This window comes from Microcaecilia unicolor, chromosome 4 (assembly GCF_901765095.1).
Source record: "Microcaecilia unicolor chromosome 4, aMicUni1.1, whole genome shotgun sequence".
Lineage (NCBI taxonomy): Eukaryota > Metazoa > Chordata > Amphibia > Gymnophiona > Siphonopidae > Microcaecilia > Microcaecilia unicolor.
The window spans coordinates 318,221,325-318,235,057 of NC_044034.1; the positions used below are offsets into that span (position 1 = coordinate 318,221,325).

The window sequence follows — 13,733 nt, forward strand, 5'->3', positions numbered from 1 at the left end:
TACAAAGCATGAAGTTGACTTGGTTAACTTCTGCTGTATATCAACCAGTAGTAAATAAAAGTAAAAACAATATTAAATGCATTTTTACAATAAATCACTACATTCTTCAAAACAGAAAGTGCAAGTTCCCACAAACCATCTAGGCAACGGTTTAAAAAAAAAAAAAAAGAGCTTTCACATGCTCCCCAGTTTCAACCTAATATATGTTAAATATGGGACATGAATATCATAAATAGAAACTCTGAATATTAAACACCTGATTCTCATAACATGATGTCTGTTTTCTGCATGAATATAACACGTGCTAGGGTGTCCCTGCAACCAGCCCCTCCAACTGCCCACTGATTAAGATTTATAACAAATTACTACCCTCCGTATGCTGCACAAACTGTCATATTTGAAAATGTAAGTGAGATTAAATAAAAATGCTACCAACGACGACAACGTAGATACAGCAGGTAGATTTGCTTGCTTTGTTTTGAGTATACGGGGATGACGGCTGCGCGGGGAAAGGAAAACCCAAGACGAACCTAATTGGTTTCAGTGTTTTGACATCACTTCGCCTCCTGTCTCAATCTACCATCTTTCTGCATGAGCCTAGGCAGAATGTAAGTGCGGCTGCGCTGAATTATTGCGGGGCGGAGAAGGAACAGTACTACTTGGAAGTTGGACGTTTTGGAGAACCGGATAGGTAGGTGGTCAGCGAGAGGCTCGTACACTTTCAGTGGGAACCATGCAAGAACCACTTCCATCCCCACGGGATTCCCGCAAACCCTGCTCCTGTTCAGCGCTCTAGATTTTGATGAGGTCGGCGCGAGCACCGCCGTTCCTTCTCCGGTCCGGCGTCCCGCCCTCATCTGACGCTATTTCCTGGTTCCGGAAAGGCAGGACGCCTGATGCCTTAGAAGCTGTGGGATTGTTGGTACCGGTGGGCAATTTAAGGTATGAGTTTAATTTGGGATGGGGTGTTTGAGGGAGAGACATGCTAAACCGAGGATAGCGGAAGAGAGAGGGCGAGATGGCAAACCATGGGCAGAGGAGACCGGTCCCCGAATGCATATGAGGAGGGATGCTCGGCGTATGAGAGTAGCCGAATGCGTCTGATTTGATATCTTTGAATAATCATTTTTTTATTTTTCAACTTTCTACTGTTTGTTTACAGGATGATCTTAGTAGTTAACTGTTGGAGGCATGGCTAAAAACTTTGACAAGGTTGAACTGAAATGGAAGAAGATAAAACATAGATGTGGAAAATCTTTGAGTTCATTATGTGAACATTTTGCGGATTCTGAAGTAGAGTTAGGTTTTGTATGTGATTCTTGAGCCTGTGGTGATGTCTCTTGGCATTTTGTCAGGCGTCTATAGTTTCCGGTTCATCTCCAGAACGCTTGTAAACCCGTAGTTTCTCTTTGAAATGCCATAGAGAACAAAGTTGTAGAATCTAAGGCACAGCTTCCAAACTGTGGATTGGGACCCCAAATGTTCCAAACCCAGCTTTGGGAGTCATGACGTACCAATAGAGAGCCTACCCAGGTCATTATTCTGCACCTTCAGGGGGCCGCACAATTTTATTTGGCTGCACTCATGGCGTGCACAGATCAGTGCTTCCCAATCTATTTGTGCCTATCATCTGGGATATCTGCTAAAACTTGGCAGTATGTCATTTACTAAATAAATATAAGAGCCCATTTCTAGGTTTTCAATTCCTACTCCAGTTTTCAGTTTCAAAATATCTTGAAATGTTGAGTTATAGGAAAAGAAGTGTGGGATGTGCCTGTCTTATAACCAGGAGCATAGGAACTAGTGCTCTGGATATCTAGGTGCTGAGTACACCCAGTAGTGAACAAGCTCCATTGCGTCCAGAGAGAGGTAATTTGTATTGTTTGGCACTAGGGCTGTAGAGTCAGTAAAAATATATTGACTCCTACTCCATCTTAAAATTAAAAATTTACACAATACTATATGGTAAATGTATATTTTTATACTTAGATATCTATTTTTGACCTGGATTTAAAGTACTGGTAAATATAAGTTAAAATTACTAGTACTTTAGATCCAGAATCAAAAATTTTAAACCTTACTTTGATAGGAGTCAGACAGTAGAAAAGTAGTCAGAGTTGGTTTGGTGTACTAATTCCACAGCCCTGTTTAGCACCTCTCAGTCATTTTGAAATGCTGGCTTCTGTGGCCAGGTGGTAGATGGCTGTTAGGGGGATATAAAGTAATCTGAAAATTAGTATGCATATGTTCTAGAAGCTTCTTGGATACTTTATTTGTAAAGGTTCTAGTGGAAGTTTTACCTGTTTGGTGTCTTAATGCACCCGTCTTCTGGGTTTGGACATTGGTTTCACTAGTTTTAGTAGCTGTCCAGATTATTTTTAAAAAACTTAGTAATAATAAGACACAAAAGAGAACCCATGTGTTGAACTTAATTTGGTCTTGCAAGAATCCTAGAGGCTTGTAGTGGGCTACTTTAACAGATTCTGGCCTTGCTTCAGTTAGATGTTGACGGCAGATATGGAGAAGTCAGATGAAAGACAGGATTAGGGAATGGTGATGTTGGTATTTGTTTTCACTCAGGAACAGTTTCTCCAGATAGGTTAGTTAGCACATATCATGACAGTAGTGAACTTCACCCCTAAGCCCCAGGTTATGTGGAATATAGTAACATAATAAGTGATGGCAGATAAAGACCTGAATGGTTCATTCAGTCTGCCCAACAGTCACATTAATTATTTCTCATATTTACTGCTAACACATGCTGTAGTACTTGCATTGTGTCAAACAGCTTCTTTCTGGAGTGTTCCTAAGATGTAACAAATATAAGCAACCTGTAAAGATGTCTGAAAATTTCATTTTTCAGGCCTAATACAATGGGAAATATTTTCATATCTTTTTTTTTCCTCATTTTGTTGGTTTCTGATTGCCTTTCTTGATATTTAAGAATCTTCTTTCACTCTGATTTACAGAATAATTGCTTGGAACTTATACTTCTATGATCAATGCCATTTTCTCTTTTACCACTGTGGCTGGGTTCCTTGCATTCAGCTTTTATTGATAGAATAGGGATGCTCCATAATTCTTAGTGTTGTGATCCTAGTGCTTTTCCAGTACAATGATTATTGTAATGTTTACAAAGTTTCCCAGTGGATGAGATGTGCCTTTCTGTATAGCAACTTTCTGCTAACACCATCAGAACTTCACAGCCAGCTATGAAAGACTTTCATCTTACAGACGTCTGTTGTACCAGATTTTCTAAGCGTTTTTTTTGTACTGCAGCTATCATAGGCTTCAATTCACCTCTACTTACCATTCATGTATCAGGATTTGATTTATGTATGGTTCCTGGAGTAACACTTTGTGTTTCCCACCATATTTGTGTATTTGACACTTGTTTTTCCTTGTTTGCTGATTTAATTATTTAAAGAGTTTTTTTTTCTCTAGTTTTGCAAATTCTGCTGCTTCCTTTCTTATACATACAGGTGGAATCTCATTTATTCCTTCTCCCTGTTGAAATGCTTGCCCAAGTTTAATGATGGAACTGGATTCTGGATGCTTACGTTCAAATTCAACAATTTTTGGTGCATTTGGGGCCTATGATGGTATCTTTCTGTTTCTGTGAGGCCCTTCCTCCTTTGCTTCTAAGGATGGCATAAAATGATTCTTATAAACTATCTTGTAGTATGGAGAAGTTTTCTTGTTAGTACATCTGATTTTATTTATTCATTTATTCAAAATATTACAAGAAACATCTTGCATAGAAAGTATCATCAAACAGAAAAAAGAAAAACACATTTAGCTCTAAAAATAGAAGCCAGGAAATAAGAAAATTCACATTTTCATAGGAAATAGATACTCAAGTCCATAAATTGGGGATCCAAGATTTAGGAAATCAACTGGAGAAACAAAATATAGGAAAAATACAGGATATTACACTTCACTAAGTGGGGTTGTCTTATTTCTTTATCGCTTATCCATTTTTGCTGAGGATATGAGTGCCGATACATGTGCAGGTTCTGTAAATACATATTCCATATCATCAAGCTGATCAATCCATAGACTGGTGGGTTGTGTCCATCTACCAGCAGGTGGAGATAGAGAGCAAACTTTTGCCTCCCTATATGTGGTCATGTGCTGCTGGAAACTCCTCAGTATGTTCTCTATCTCAGCAGGTGGTGGTCACACACAGCAGCAGCTCTGGCTAGGCCTCCAAGCCTAATTTTTAGGTTTTGTTGAGTGCCTGGGGTTGAGGGCTCTTTTGAGCAAGTGCAAACCTGGTGGTGCCAGGTCCCTCCTTTTCTCCCCCCTCCCGCTGGCTCTGTTAAAAAAAAAAAAAAAAAATTTTGAACGGCCTTAAAGGCGTTTATTTCGACGTTTATTTAAGCGTCTATTGCAGCTACTCACTGAGACACCAGGTCGTTACAACTCGGAGCGGACAGCAGGTAATTTTACCTTTTTATAGCGGGCGGGGGTTCCCCGATTCTTCTCCTCGTGGCTCATGGCGTCGGAGGGCGAGGGCGCAAAGGGTCGCTCCCCGGGTCGCTCGAGCGCTTCTAGAGGGGATGCGGGGGTCTTCAAGCCGGATTCGCCCTTGGTGGGTGACAGTTTCGCGACCGATGCATGTCCCGGTCCTTCCTCCGGCGTGGCGGTTTTTCCCGCCATAAACGCCCATCCCCCGCTCCTCGCCTCCGCCATCTTGGCCGGCCACGCGGCTCGGACGGCTTCTTCTTGGGCCGCCCTTGAGGTTGGAGACATTAATGCCATGAACGCCCTTAATTTGGGCGACGGCACAGAAGCGGCTAAAGTTAAGAGCCGTTCTTCCCGCGCGGCTCCTTCGCGGAGTTTCGCGCCGGACGCCATTTTGGATGCGCAGCATGTCTCTCCCCCGCTATTGCGAGCGCCGGTTGAGAGCGCGCCTAGGGCTGTTGCCCAGGCTGCGGAGGTGCACAGTCTGGGGGGTTTCTCCCCCGAGTTTGTTTTGCTGCTGCATCGGGCCTTCCTCATGCACAACGCTGCCCCCGCTCCCTCCTCTGGTAAAGAGGTTGAGGTTCCCAGAGGTAAACGCCCTCGGGTTGATTCCCAGGCCTTGGAGGAATTTGTCTCCTCCGATGTAGATGAGGGCAGCGTGTCTGAGGTCTCCCAACGGTCCTTTGCGGATTCCTTGGTGGAGACGGATCCCCGCTCGGATGGAGCGGATGACCCCTCTGCAGCGCGGCTTTTTCGCCCGGAGGATTTGCCCAACCTGTTGTTGCAGGCCATGGACACTTTGAAGATATCCTCTCCGGAGGACGTCTCTCCCTCAGCCCCTGTTGGCTCTGCCATTATGCTGGGGACTAAGCGCCCGCCTAGAACCTTCCACGTGCATGATGCCATGCACACCTTAATTTCGGCTCAATGGGATGTCCCAGAAGCGAGCCTTAAAGTGGCTAGGGCTATGTCCCGCCTCTATCCTTTGGCTGTGAGTGAACGTGAGGCCTATCTGTGGCCTACCGTGGATTCTTTAATCACTGCGGTGACTAAGAAGACGGCATTGCCGGTGGAAGGTGGCACGGCCCTAAAGGACGCCCAAGACAGGAGATTGGAGGCGGCTTTAAGGTCGTCCTTTGAGGCGGCTGCTTTAAGTTTGCAGGCCTCAGTTTGCGGCTCCTATGTGGCCAGGGCGTGCCTGACTATGGTGCAGCGGGCTTCCCCCTCGGATCATTTCTTGAGGAATGATTGGCCAGCCCTGGAATCGGGCTTAGCCTATTTGGCAGACTTGCTGTATGATGTCTTGAGAGCCTCAGCGAAAGGCATGGCTCAGACTGTCTCTGCGCGGCGGTGGCTTTGGCTGAAACATTGGTCTGCTGACCACGCCTCAAAATCCCGCCTGGCTAGATTGCCTTTTAAAGGCAAGCTGCTCTTTGGGGTCGAGCTGGACAAAATCGTGACTGATCTCGGCACGTCTAAGGGCAAGAAGTTACCGGAGGTCAGGGCTCGGGCGAGTGCTCGTCCCGGTACCTCCAGAGGACGGTTTCAGGAAGCCCGTCGGTACCGCCCGGGCAGGTCGGGTGCTTCTGCCCCCTCTTCCTTTAAGAGGAATTTCTCCACCAAGCAGCATTCCTTTCGTAGAGACCGCCGTCCCGGAGGTGCTCCCTCCGGTCCTCCCCCAGGGTCTCGTACCCAATGACGGGGTATTGGTCCACGCCCCAGTGCAGATTGGAGGACGGCTGTCCTCGTTTCTGGGCGAGTGGACCACAATAACTTCAGACGCTTGGGTGCTGGAAGTCATCAGAGACGGCTACAAGCTAGAGTTCTGCCGACCCTTAAGAGACGGGTTTGTACTCTCTCCCTGCAAGTCTCCGGTCAAAGCTGTGGCAGTGCAGCAGACTTTGGACAATCTGATCCGCCTGGGTGCGGTCGTTCCGGTGCCAGAAAGTCAGCTTGGCAAGGGGCGTTACTCCATTTACTTTGTGGTACCAAAGAAAGGAGGTTCTGTCCGGCCTATCCTCGACCTGAAAGGGGTCAATCGGGCCTTGAAAGTGCGGCACTTTCGCATGGAGACTCTCCGCTCTGTTATAGCGGCAGTGAAGGCAGGGGAGTACCTGGCATCCTTGGACATCAAGGAAGCGTACCTGCATATTCCCATCTGGCCTCCTCATCAACGCTTTCTGCGTTTTGCAGTCCTGTGCCGACACTTCCAGTTCAGAGCCCTCCCGTTCGGGTTGGCTACTGCTCCGCGGACCTTTTCCAAGGTAATGGTGGTCATAGCGGCCTTCCTGCGAAAGGAAGGAGTACAAGTCCATCCTTATCTGGACGACTGGTTGATCCGAGCCCCCTCTTATGTAGAGTGCGGCAAAGCTGTGGACCGGGTAGTTGCTCTTTTGAGCTCCCTGGGATGGATCATCAACTGGGAGAAGAGCCAGCTGCGCCCGACTCAGTCCCTGGAGTATCTGGGAGTTCGATTCGACACCCAAGTGGGCAGAGTGTTCCTGCCAGACAATCGGATTGTCAAGCTTCAGGCTCAGGTGGACCAGTTCCTAGTAGCCTCTCCTCTTCGGGCTTGGGACTATGTGCAGCTGTTGGGCTCTATGACGGCCACGATGGAAGTGGTGCCCTGGGCCAGGGCTCATATGAGACCACTACAACACTCTCTGCTGCAGCGCTGGACTCCGATGTCGGAGGATTATGCTGTGCGTCTTCCCTTGGATCCAGCAGTGCGCAAGGTGCTGAGCTGGTGGATGCAGACAGACAAGTTGTCTGCGGGAATGCCTCTGGTGTCCCCAGAGTGGATTGTCGTCACGACGGACGCCTCGTTATCGGGCTGGGGAGCCCACTGCTTGGGAAGGACAGCGCAGGGGCTCTGGTCTCCTGCAGAGGCAAAGTGGTCTATCAACCTCCTGGAACTCAGAGCCATTCGGTTGGCGCTTTTGGAGTTCATCCCGGTACTGGTGTGGAAGCCTGTACGGGTCCTGTCGGACAATGCCACGGCTGTGGCCTATGTCAACCGCCAGGGAGGTACCAAGAGCGCCCCTCTAGCCAAGGAAGCTATGAGTCTATGCCAGTGGGCGGAAGCGAACCTGGAACAGCTGTCAGCGGCCCACATTGCCGGAGTCATGAATGTCAAGGCGGACTTTCTCAGTCGCCATACCTTGGAGCCCGGAGAGTGGCAGCTATCTGCTCAGGCGTTCTTGGACATCACGAAGCGCTGGGGCCAGCCGAGCCTAGATCTGATGGCGTCATCGGCCAATTGCCAAGTGCCGCGCTTCTTCAGCAGAGGACGGGACCCTCGATCCCTGGGAGTAGATGCTCTTCTCCAACAATGGCCGACACAAGAGCTTCTCTATGTGTTCCCGCCCTGGCCCATGTTGGGCAGGGTACTAGACCGGGTGGCAAAGCATCCCGGCAGGATAATCCTGGTGGGTCCGGATTGGCCCAGGCGTCCCTGGTATGCGGACTTGATCAGGCTCTCAGTCGACGATCCTCTGCGGTTGCCAGTGGAGCAGGGCCTGTTACATCAGGGTCCCGTGGTGATGGAGGATCCCTCCCCCTTTGGTCTTACGGCCTGGCTATTGAGCGGCAGCGTCTGAGGAAGAAGGGCTTCTCAGACAAGGTCATCGCCACTATGCTGAGAGCGAGGAAACGCTCTACTTCTACTGCTTACGCCAGGGTTTGGCGTATCTTTGCAGCGTGGTGTGAAGCAGGCTCTCTTTCTCCTTTCACTGCTCCAATTTCTTCAGTGTTGACGTTCCTGCAAGAAGGTCTGGACAAAGGCCTGTCGCTCAGTTCCCTTAAGGTCCAGGTAGCGGCTCTGGCTTGCTTCAGGGGCCGCCTGAAGGGTGCTTCCCTGGCTTCGCAGCCAGATGTGGTGCGCTTTCTCAAGGGGGTTAATCACCTGCGCCCTCCTCTGCACTCAGTGGTGCCTGCGTGGAATCTCAACCTGGTGCTAAGAGCATTGCAGAAGCCGCCGTTTGAACCCTTGTCAAGGGCATCTCTGAAAGACCTGACGTTGAAAGCAGTCTTTTTGGTGGCTGTCACTTCAGCCAGAAGAGTTTCCGAGCTCCAGGCGCTCTCATGTCGAGAGCCTTTTCTACAGTTCACTGAGGCAGGAGTGACTATTCGCACAGTGCCTTCCTTCCTGCCCAAGATTGTTTCTCGCTTCCATGTGAATCAGCAGCTAGGTCTCCCTTCCTTTCGTAGGGAGGACTACCCAGAGGAGTACTCTGCTCTTAAATATCTGGATGTGAGACGAGTCATCATCAGATACTTGGAAGTGACCAATGATTTCCGGAAATCGGATCATCTGTTTGTCCTGTTTGCAGGTCCTCGTAAGGGTCTGCAGGCTGCTAAGCCTACAGTGGCAAGATGGGTCAAGGAAGCCATTGCAGCGGCTTATGTGGCCGCAGGGAAGGTGCCGCCTATCCAGCTGAAGGCTCACTCCACGAGAGCTCAGGCGACCTCGATGGCAGAGGCCGGATCCGTCTCCTTGGAAGAGATATGCAAGGCGGCAACTTGGGCTTCGGCTCATACATTCTCCAAGCATTACCGTTTGACTGTGGCTGCACGGGCGGAGGCCCGGTTTGGAGCTTCAGTGTTGAGGTCAGGGATTTCTATGTCCCGCCCTGGGTGAGTACTGCTTCGGTACATCCCACCAGTCTATGGATTGATCAGCTTGATGATATGGAAGGTAAAATTATGTATAATCATACCTGATAATTTTCTTTCCATTAATCATAGCTGATCAATCCATAGCCCCTCCCAGATATCTGTACTGTTTTTATTCTGGTTGCATTTCAGGTTCAAGTTTAGTCTTCAGTTACTTCAGAAAGACTTCGTGTTCAAGTTTTTTCACTTGGATTCTTCAAGAGTTAAGACGAGTTTGTGTTACAGTGAGCTGCTGCATTCCTCTCCCCTCCGTTTTCGGGGCTGGATTGAGATTTAAATTCTGCCGGCACTCCCTCCCGCTTCGTGCGGCAGTAGGGCAGTTTTGTACCCCTCCCGCTTCGGCGGTGTTAGGGTCAGTCAGCTCCTCCCGCGGTTGCGGTTGCAGGATAAGCCAGATCCCCCCGCATCGGCGGGTGTGGTGTCCCTCCCCCGCTCTGCGGGGATGAGCTGGACGGATTCCCCTCCCCCACTTGTGTGGGGATGAGCTGGGTTAATTCCCCTCCCCCGTTTCGGCGGTGGTGAGCTGGGCAGAGTGTCCCTTCGTGGGTGTAATTCTCTAAGTGCTGAGTCCTGCGGATGGAGCTTTGATATCGACATACTGAGGAGTTTCCGGCAGCACATGACCACATATAGGGAGGCAAAAGTTTGCTCTCTATCTCCACCTGCTGGTAGATGGACACAACCCACCAGTCTATGGATTGATCAGCTATGATTAATGGAAAGAAAATTATCAGGTATGATTATACATAATTTTACCTTTTTCCCCCCAAGTCTTACTAAGCACTTACAGGGGTATCTTAAAAAAAAAAAAAAGGAACCCCCGAGGTGCAAAATTTCAGGCTTGAGGAGTAAGAATTGTTTCCTCCGTCGTCTAGTCTCCTTAGAGACATCAGGAAACAAAAGGATTTTAAAACCTAAAAAAGGTTTTTCTTTATTACGGAAAAACATACGGAAAATCCAATTCTTATCTGGTAACAGTGCAACTGTCGCCACCAAGGTAGCGGCTGTTGCTAATTCAGAGTCAGTAGTGTCAAGCAAAAGAGAAACATCTATCGTTTTTTTCAGTTGATCGATTCAGATGTTTCCCAGGAATATAATATGCCAAGGTAAAAGGCGGAAGGTTTTGTTCTGGAATATTCAAATTTTCTCGCAAATAGTTTCAACATCTCTAGAGGAGTTACATTCTGCAATCTAGGAAAATTAACAAATCTCAGATTGTGATTTTTAATATAGTTATCAAACATTTCAGTTTTTGTCCTGAGACTTGTCAAATCTTTAATCATGATAGGTTGCATTGTTTCACAGTTCATAACCCTTTGGTCCAGTTTTTCAAATTTATCGTTTAAAACCTTAAACTCCTCTTCTTTTTTTTGTAAATCAATTTCTAAAGATTTTATTTTCGATAAAACCTCATTACTTTGTTTTAGGAAAGTTTGTCCCAAGTTAGATATCAAGTCCCATAATGCTTCTAGTGTCACTTCTTTTGGTTTTTCTACTAACGCTTTAAGTATTTCAAACCTTTCAGAAGACTGTCCATGAATCACACTCTGACCCTCAGCTCCTCTCCCCTCAATCCTTGGCGACTCCATGGGCAAACTGCCCTCCATTCCTTGCTCTGATGTTAGCGAGACTTCCTCTCGACGCTCTACTGGGCCCTCAACACCTTCCGGAGTGGACCCCGTCGATCCTAAGAGGAAGGAACTCGCGCCGACTGGCTGGGGAGGTGGTGAGCGCATAGTGGGGCTTATGGTAACATCAAGGCCAGAGAAAGCTGTATTCTCCAGATCGCCGGCGTTTCCAGCTGACGGCACTCCACTGTCACAGATACCACCCTGCGGTCTCAAAAACCGATCAATAGGACCAGGTAATGAGGGAGGCAGCGGGGAAGCTCTAGCCGCTACTCTCCCTCGACGTTTCGGCATTGTCTCTATAATGGAAAGATCGAGACCCGCAGCGTCTTAGTGAGATGCCGCCATACATCTAATTTTCAAGGTATTTAAGGGGCCAACCTACAATTCCAAATCTATATAAGAGAACAGGAATAGCAAGCTGTTTGGCTTGTATTTTATTCTTTTATGTTATGGGAATTCTTATGCTCGTGTATCACCAGTGGAGACATCTCAACTGGATAGAGATGCTTAACCGATTTGGTAATTTTCTGCTGGCATTACAGTACCTTCTAAAAGTCTTCACTCCCTTCTACATTTTTCACATTCTGTTGTCTAAAAAATAGGATTGAAAATGCATTAAAATAGTGGGTTTCATTGAACTAAACAATATACTCTATGCTGTAAAACAGCTATTAAAGAAATATTCAAAAAGTTAAGCAATCAAGACATTTGGGTTTTTAAATTATTTACATTTATTGACATAATACTTGAAAGCCTTTTTTTATAGCAATAAGAGGATGAGTCATTTAAGAAAGTGTTTACTAAGTTTGCACAGTGAGATGGTGCACTTATTGCCCATTCTTGGTTCTTACTATGGGTTTTCTGTTGGATTCTGGTCTGTGCTTTGACTGGAACACTCAAGGGCATTCACTTTTTTTCTTGCTTTCTCTGTGTTTAATATCACTCTCTTGCTAAAATCTGTCGTCTTCCCAGACTTGGGTCTACAGCAGACTATGAAAACAGGTTTTCCTCCAAGACCTGACTATATTTCGCAGCATCCATTTTCCCTTGATCGTCACAGACCTCCCTGTCCTTGCTGTTGCACAGTGTCCCCACAACATAACTTCCACAATTGTGCTTTACTCAAGCGTTGATAGTAGTGCCATTCACTATGTTTGTTTTACACCATACATCACTTAGCTCTGAGACCGCTTTGGCCTCATCAGACCAGAAAACCACCTCCCATATGTGTGCAATGTTCTCATAGTGGTTCTTTGCAAATGCTATGCAGCTCATCGGATGGCTTTTCTAATTAACTGTGGTTCCAAAAATTGCCTAAACTAGGTTCATAATAAGTTAAATAGGGCCCCATAGAGCTAGTCCTAGTGATTAAAATATTCCCAAATAAAGAGTCAAGCTGTTTTCTGTTGTAAGAAGTAAATCTGAAGCAAAGGTCTAAACATGCTGACTATAGAGCTGGTATCAAGTTATCGAAAGGTACAGATTGAGTGAAGGCTATAAGAAAATTTCAGTTTATTTGAATATAGCTTGGAGCACTGTTAGGCCCATCATTGTAAAGAGGAAACAGTTTGTTATCAAAAAGAGGCAGCCTCAATCAGGCCATCTCTCCAAAGTCAGTAGCCATGGGTTAAGGAACGTGCAGAGGACGGTCATTATGAGGCCTAAGATATCTTTAAAAGAGTTACACATAGTAAAATGTTGACTTCAGCTGTTTTTAAGATTACTCTACAAACATTGCCTATATGAAAATTCTCTGAGGACAAGCAAGATTGTGAATCCTCACACATAAGTAACATTACCAATGGCGTCCGGAGCAGAAAACGATACTCCAGCAACTCTTTCTAGAAGCGTTTGGGCAGTCTCCTATGCCTATTCCTGCCTGACACTGTCGTGCAGAGACTTCCTCTGTCTAATCTTTTCTGTTGAGCCGATTGAACCTGTTTTTTTAAATCGCAGTCACTTCAGCTCAAACTTTATTTTCACTTGAAATCTATAAATTCTGTAGCTATTGCGTGGTCTTTTGCCTCTACCCAGTATAGGTTTTGCACTTGACTTTTTAAGGGTTTTTTTTTTTGTCACTATTGAGTCATTTGATTTCTCTGCAGTTTATTTTTCAAGCAGAATGCCCCCAAAGTAGACACCCAGCAGTTTCAAAAGTGTTCCTGGTGCAACAGGGCCATATCCATTACAGATATGCCCACTTGTGGTGCCTGCAATGATTGGGACCCTACCATGATCCCTCTCATTGTATTCTTCATTCACGTATGGCATAAAAAAGGATTAGTGGTAGGGAAAAGCTTTTGTAATAAAATTGATCCATCGATCTTAGCATTGGAGACTTCAGTCTTCCTGGTCCAGGAACTGCATCGAATGCTGGGGATGCATCAACCTTGACAGTGTTTTGGTGTCCCTCAATACTGAGCATCATTAAAGCCCACTGGGAACAGTTGTCATCTAATTCCTGCCCCCCTCCCCTCACTGAACTGGTATATTGCACCCGCCCCCCTCCTAAGATCCCCAAGAACCGGCATCTTCCACCCATGCCCACCTCCCGAGAACTGACATCTTTCTTCCACCTGCTCCCCCCCCCTGAGGTGCAGCAACTGTTTTTCTGTCTTTCCTTCTCCCCCCAACGCTCTTCCAACCTTATTTTTCAGTGTCAGCCAGCAATGTCGGTGAGGGAATGAGATCTAGTGCAGGGTAGGTGAGGGCTGAGAGGGAATGTGCAGAGGATATAGAGCAGACTGGATGGACTGTTCATGTCCTTATCTGCCATAATCCACTATGTTACTATGAAATGGAGGACTAGGGAGAGTGACACACAGGGAGTGCTGGAGAGAGGATGGGAGGGAGATGGAAAAAGTCAGTAGGTAGATGAGGCGAAAAGGAGGAGTCGAAGAAGAGAGAATTGGGGTAAAATCAAATAGGTAAATAAAGGCAGAGAAGAGAAAAGTGGAAACA

The 13,733-nt window shown here is 46.7% G+C and overlaps 1 protein-coding gene across 1 annotated transcript in view; it reads left to right on the plus strand.

Annotated features, from left to right (window-relative positions):
- Positions 1–706: 706 nt before the first annotated feature.
- The window catches only part of C4H2orf42 (chromosome 4 C2orf42 homolog), a 70,943-nt gene continuing 57,916 nt past the window's right edge, over positions 707–13,733 (plus strand). The window contains 1 exon segment of the mRNA XM_030202508.1: positions 707–942. Within this exon segment, the coding sequence (XP_030058368.1) occupies positions 803–942 (140 nt within the window). The 5' untranslated portion in view covers positions 707–802.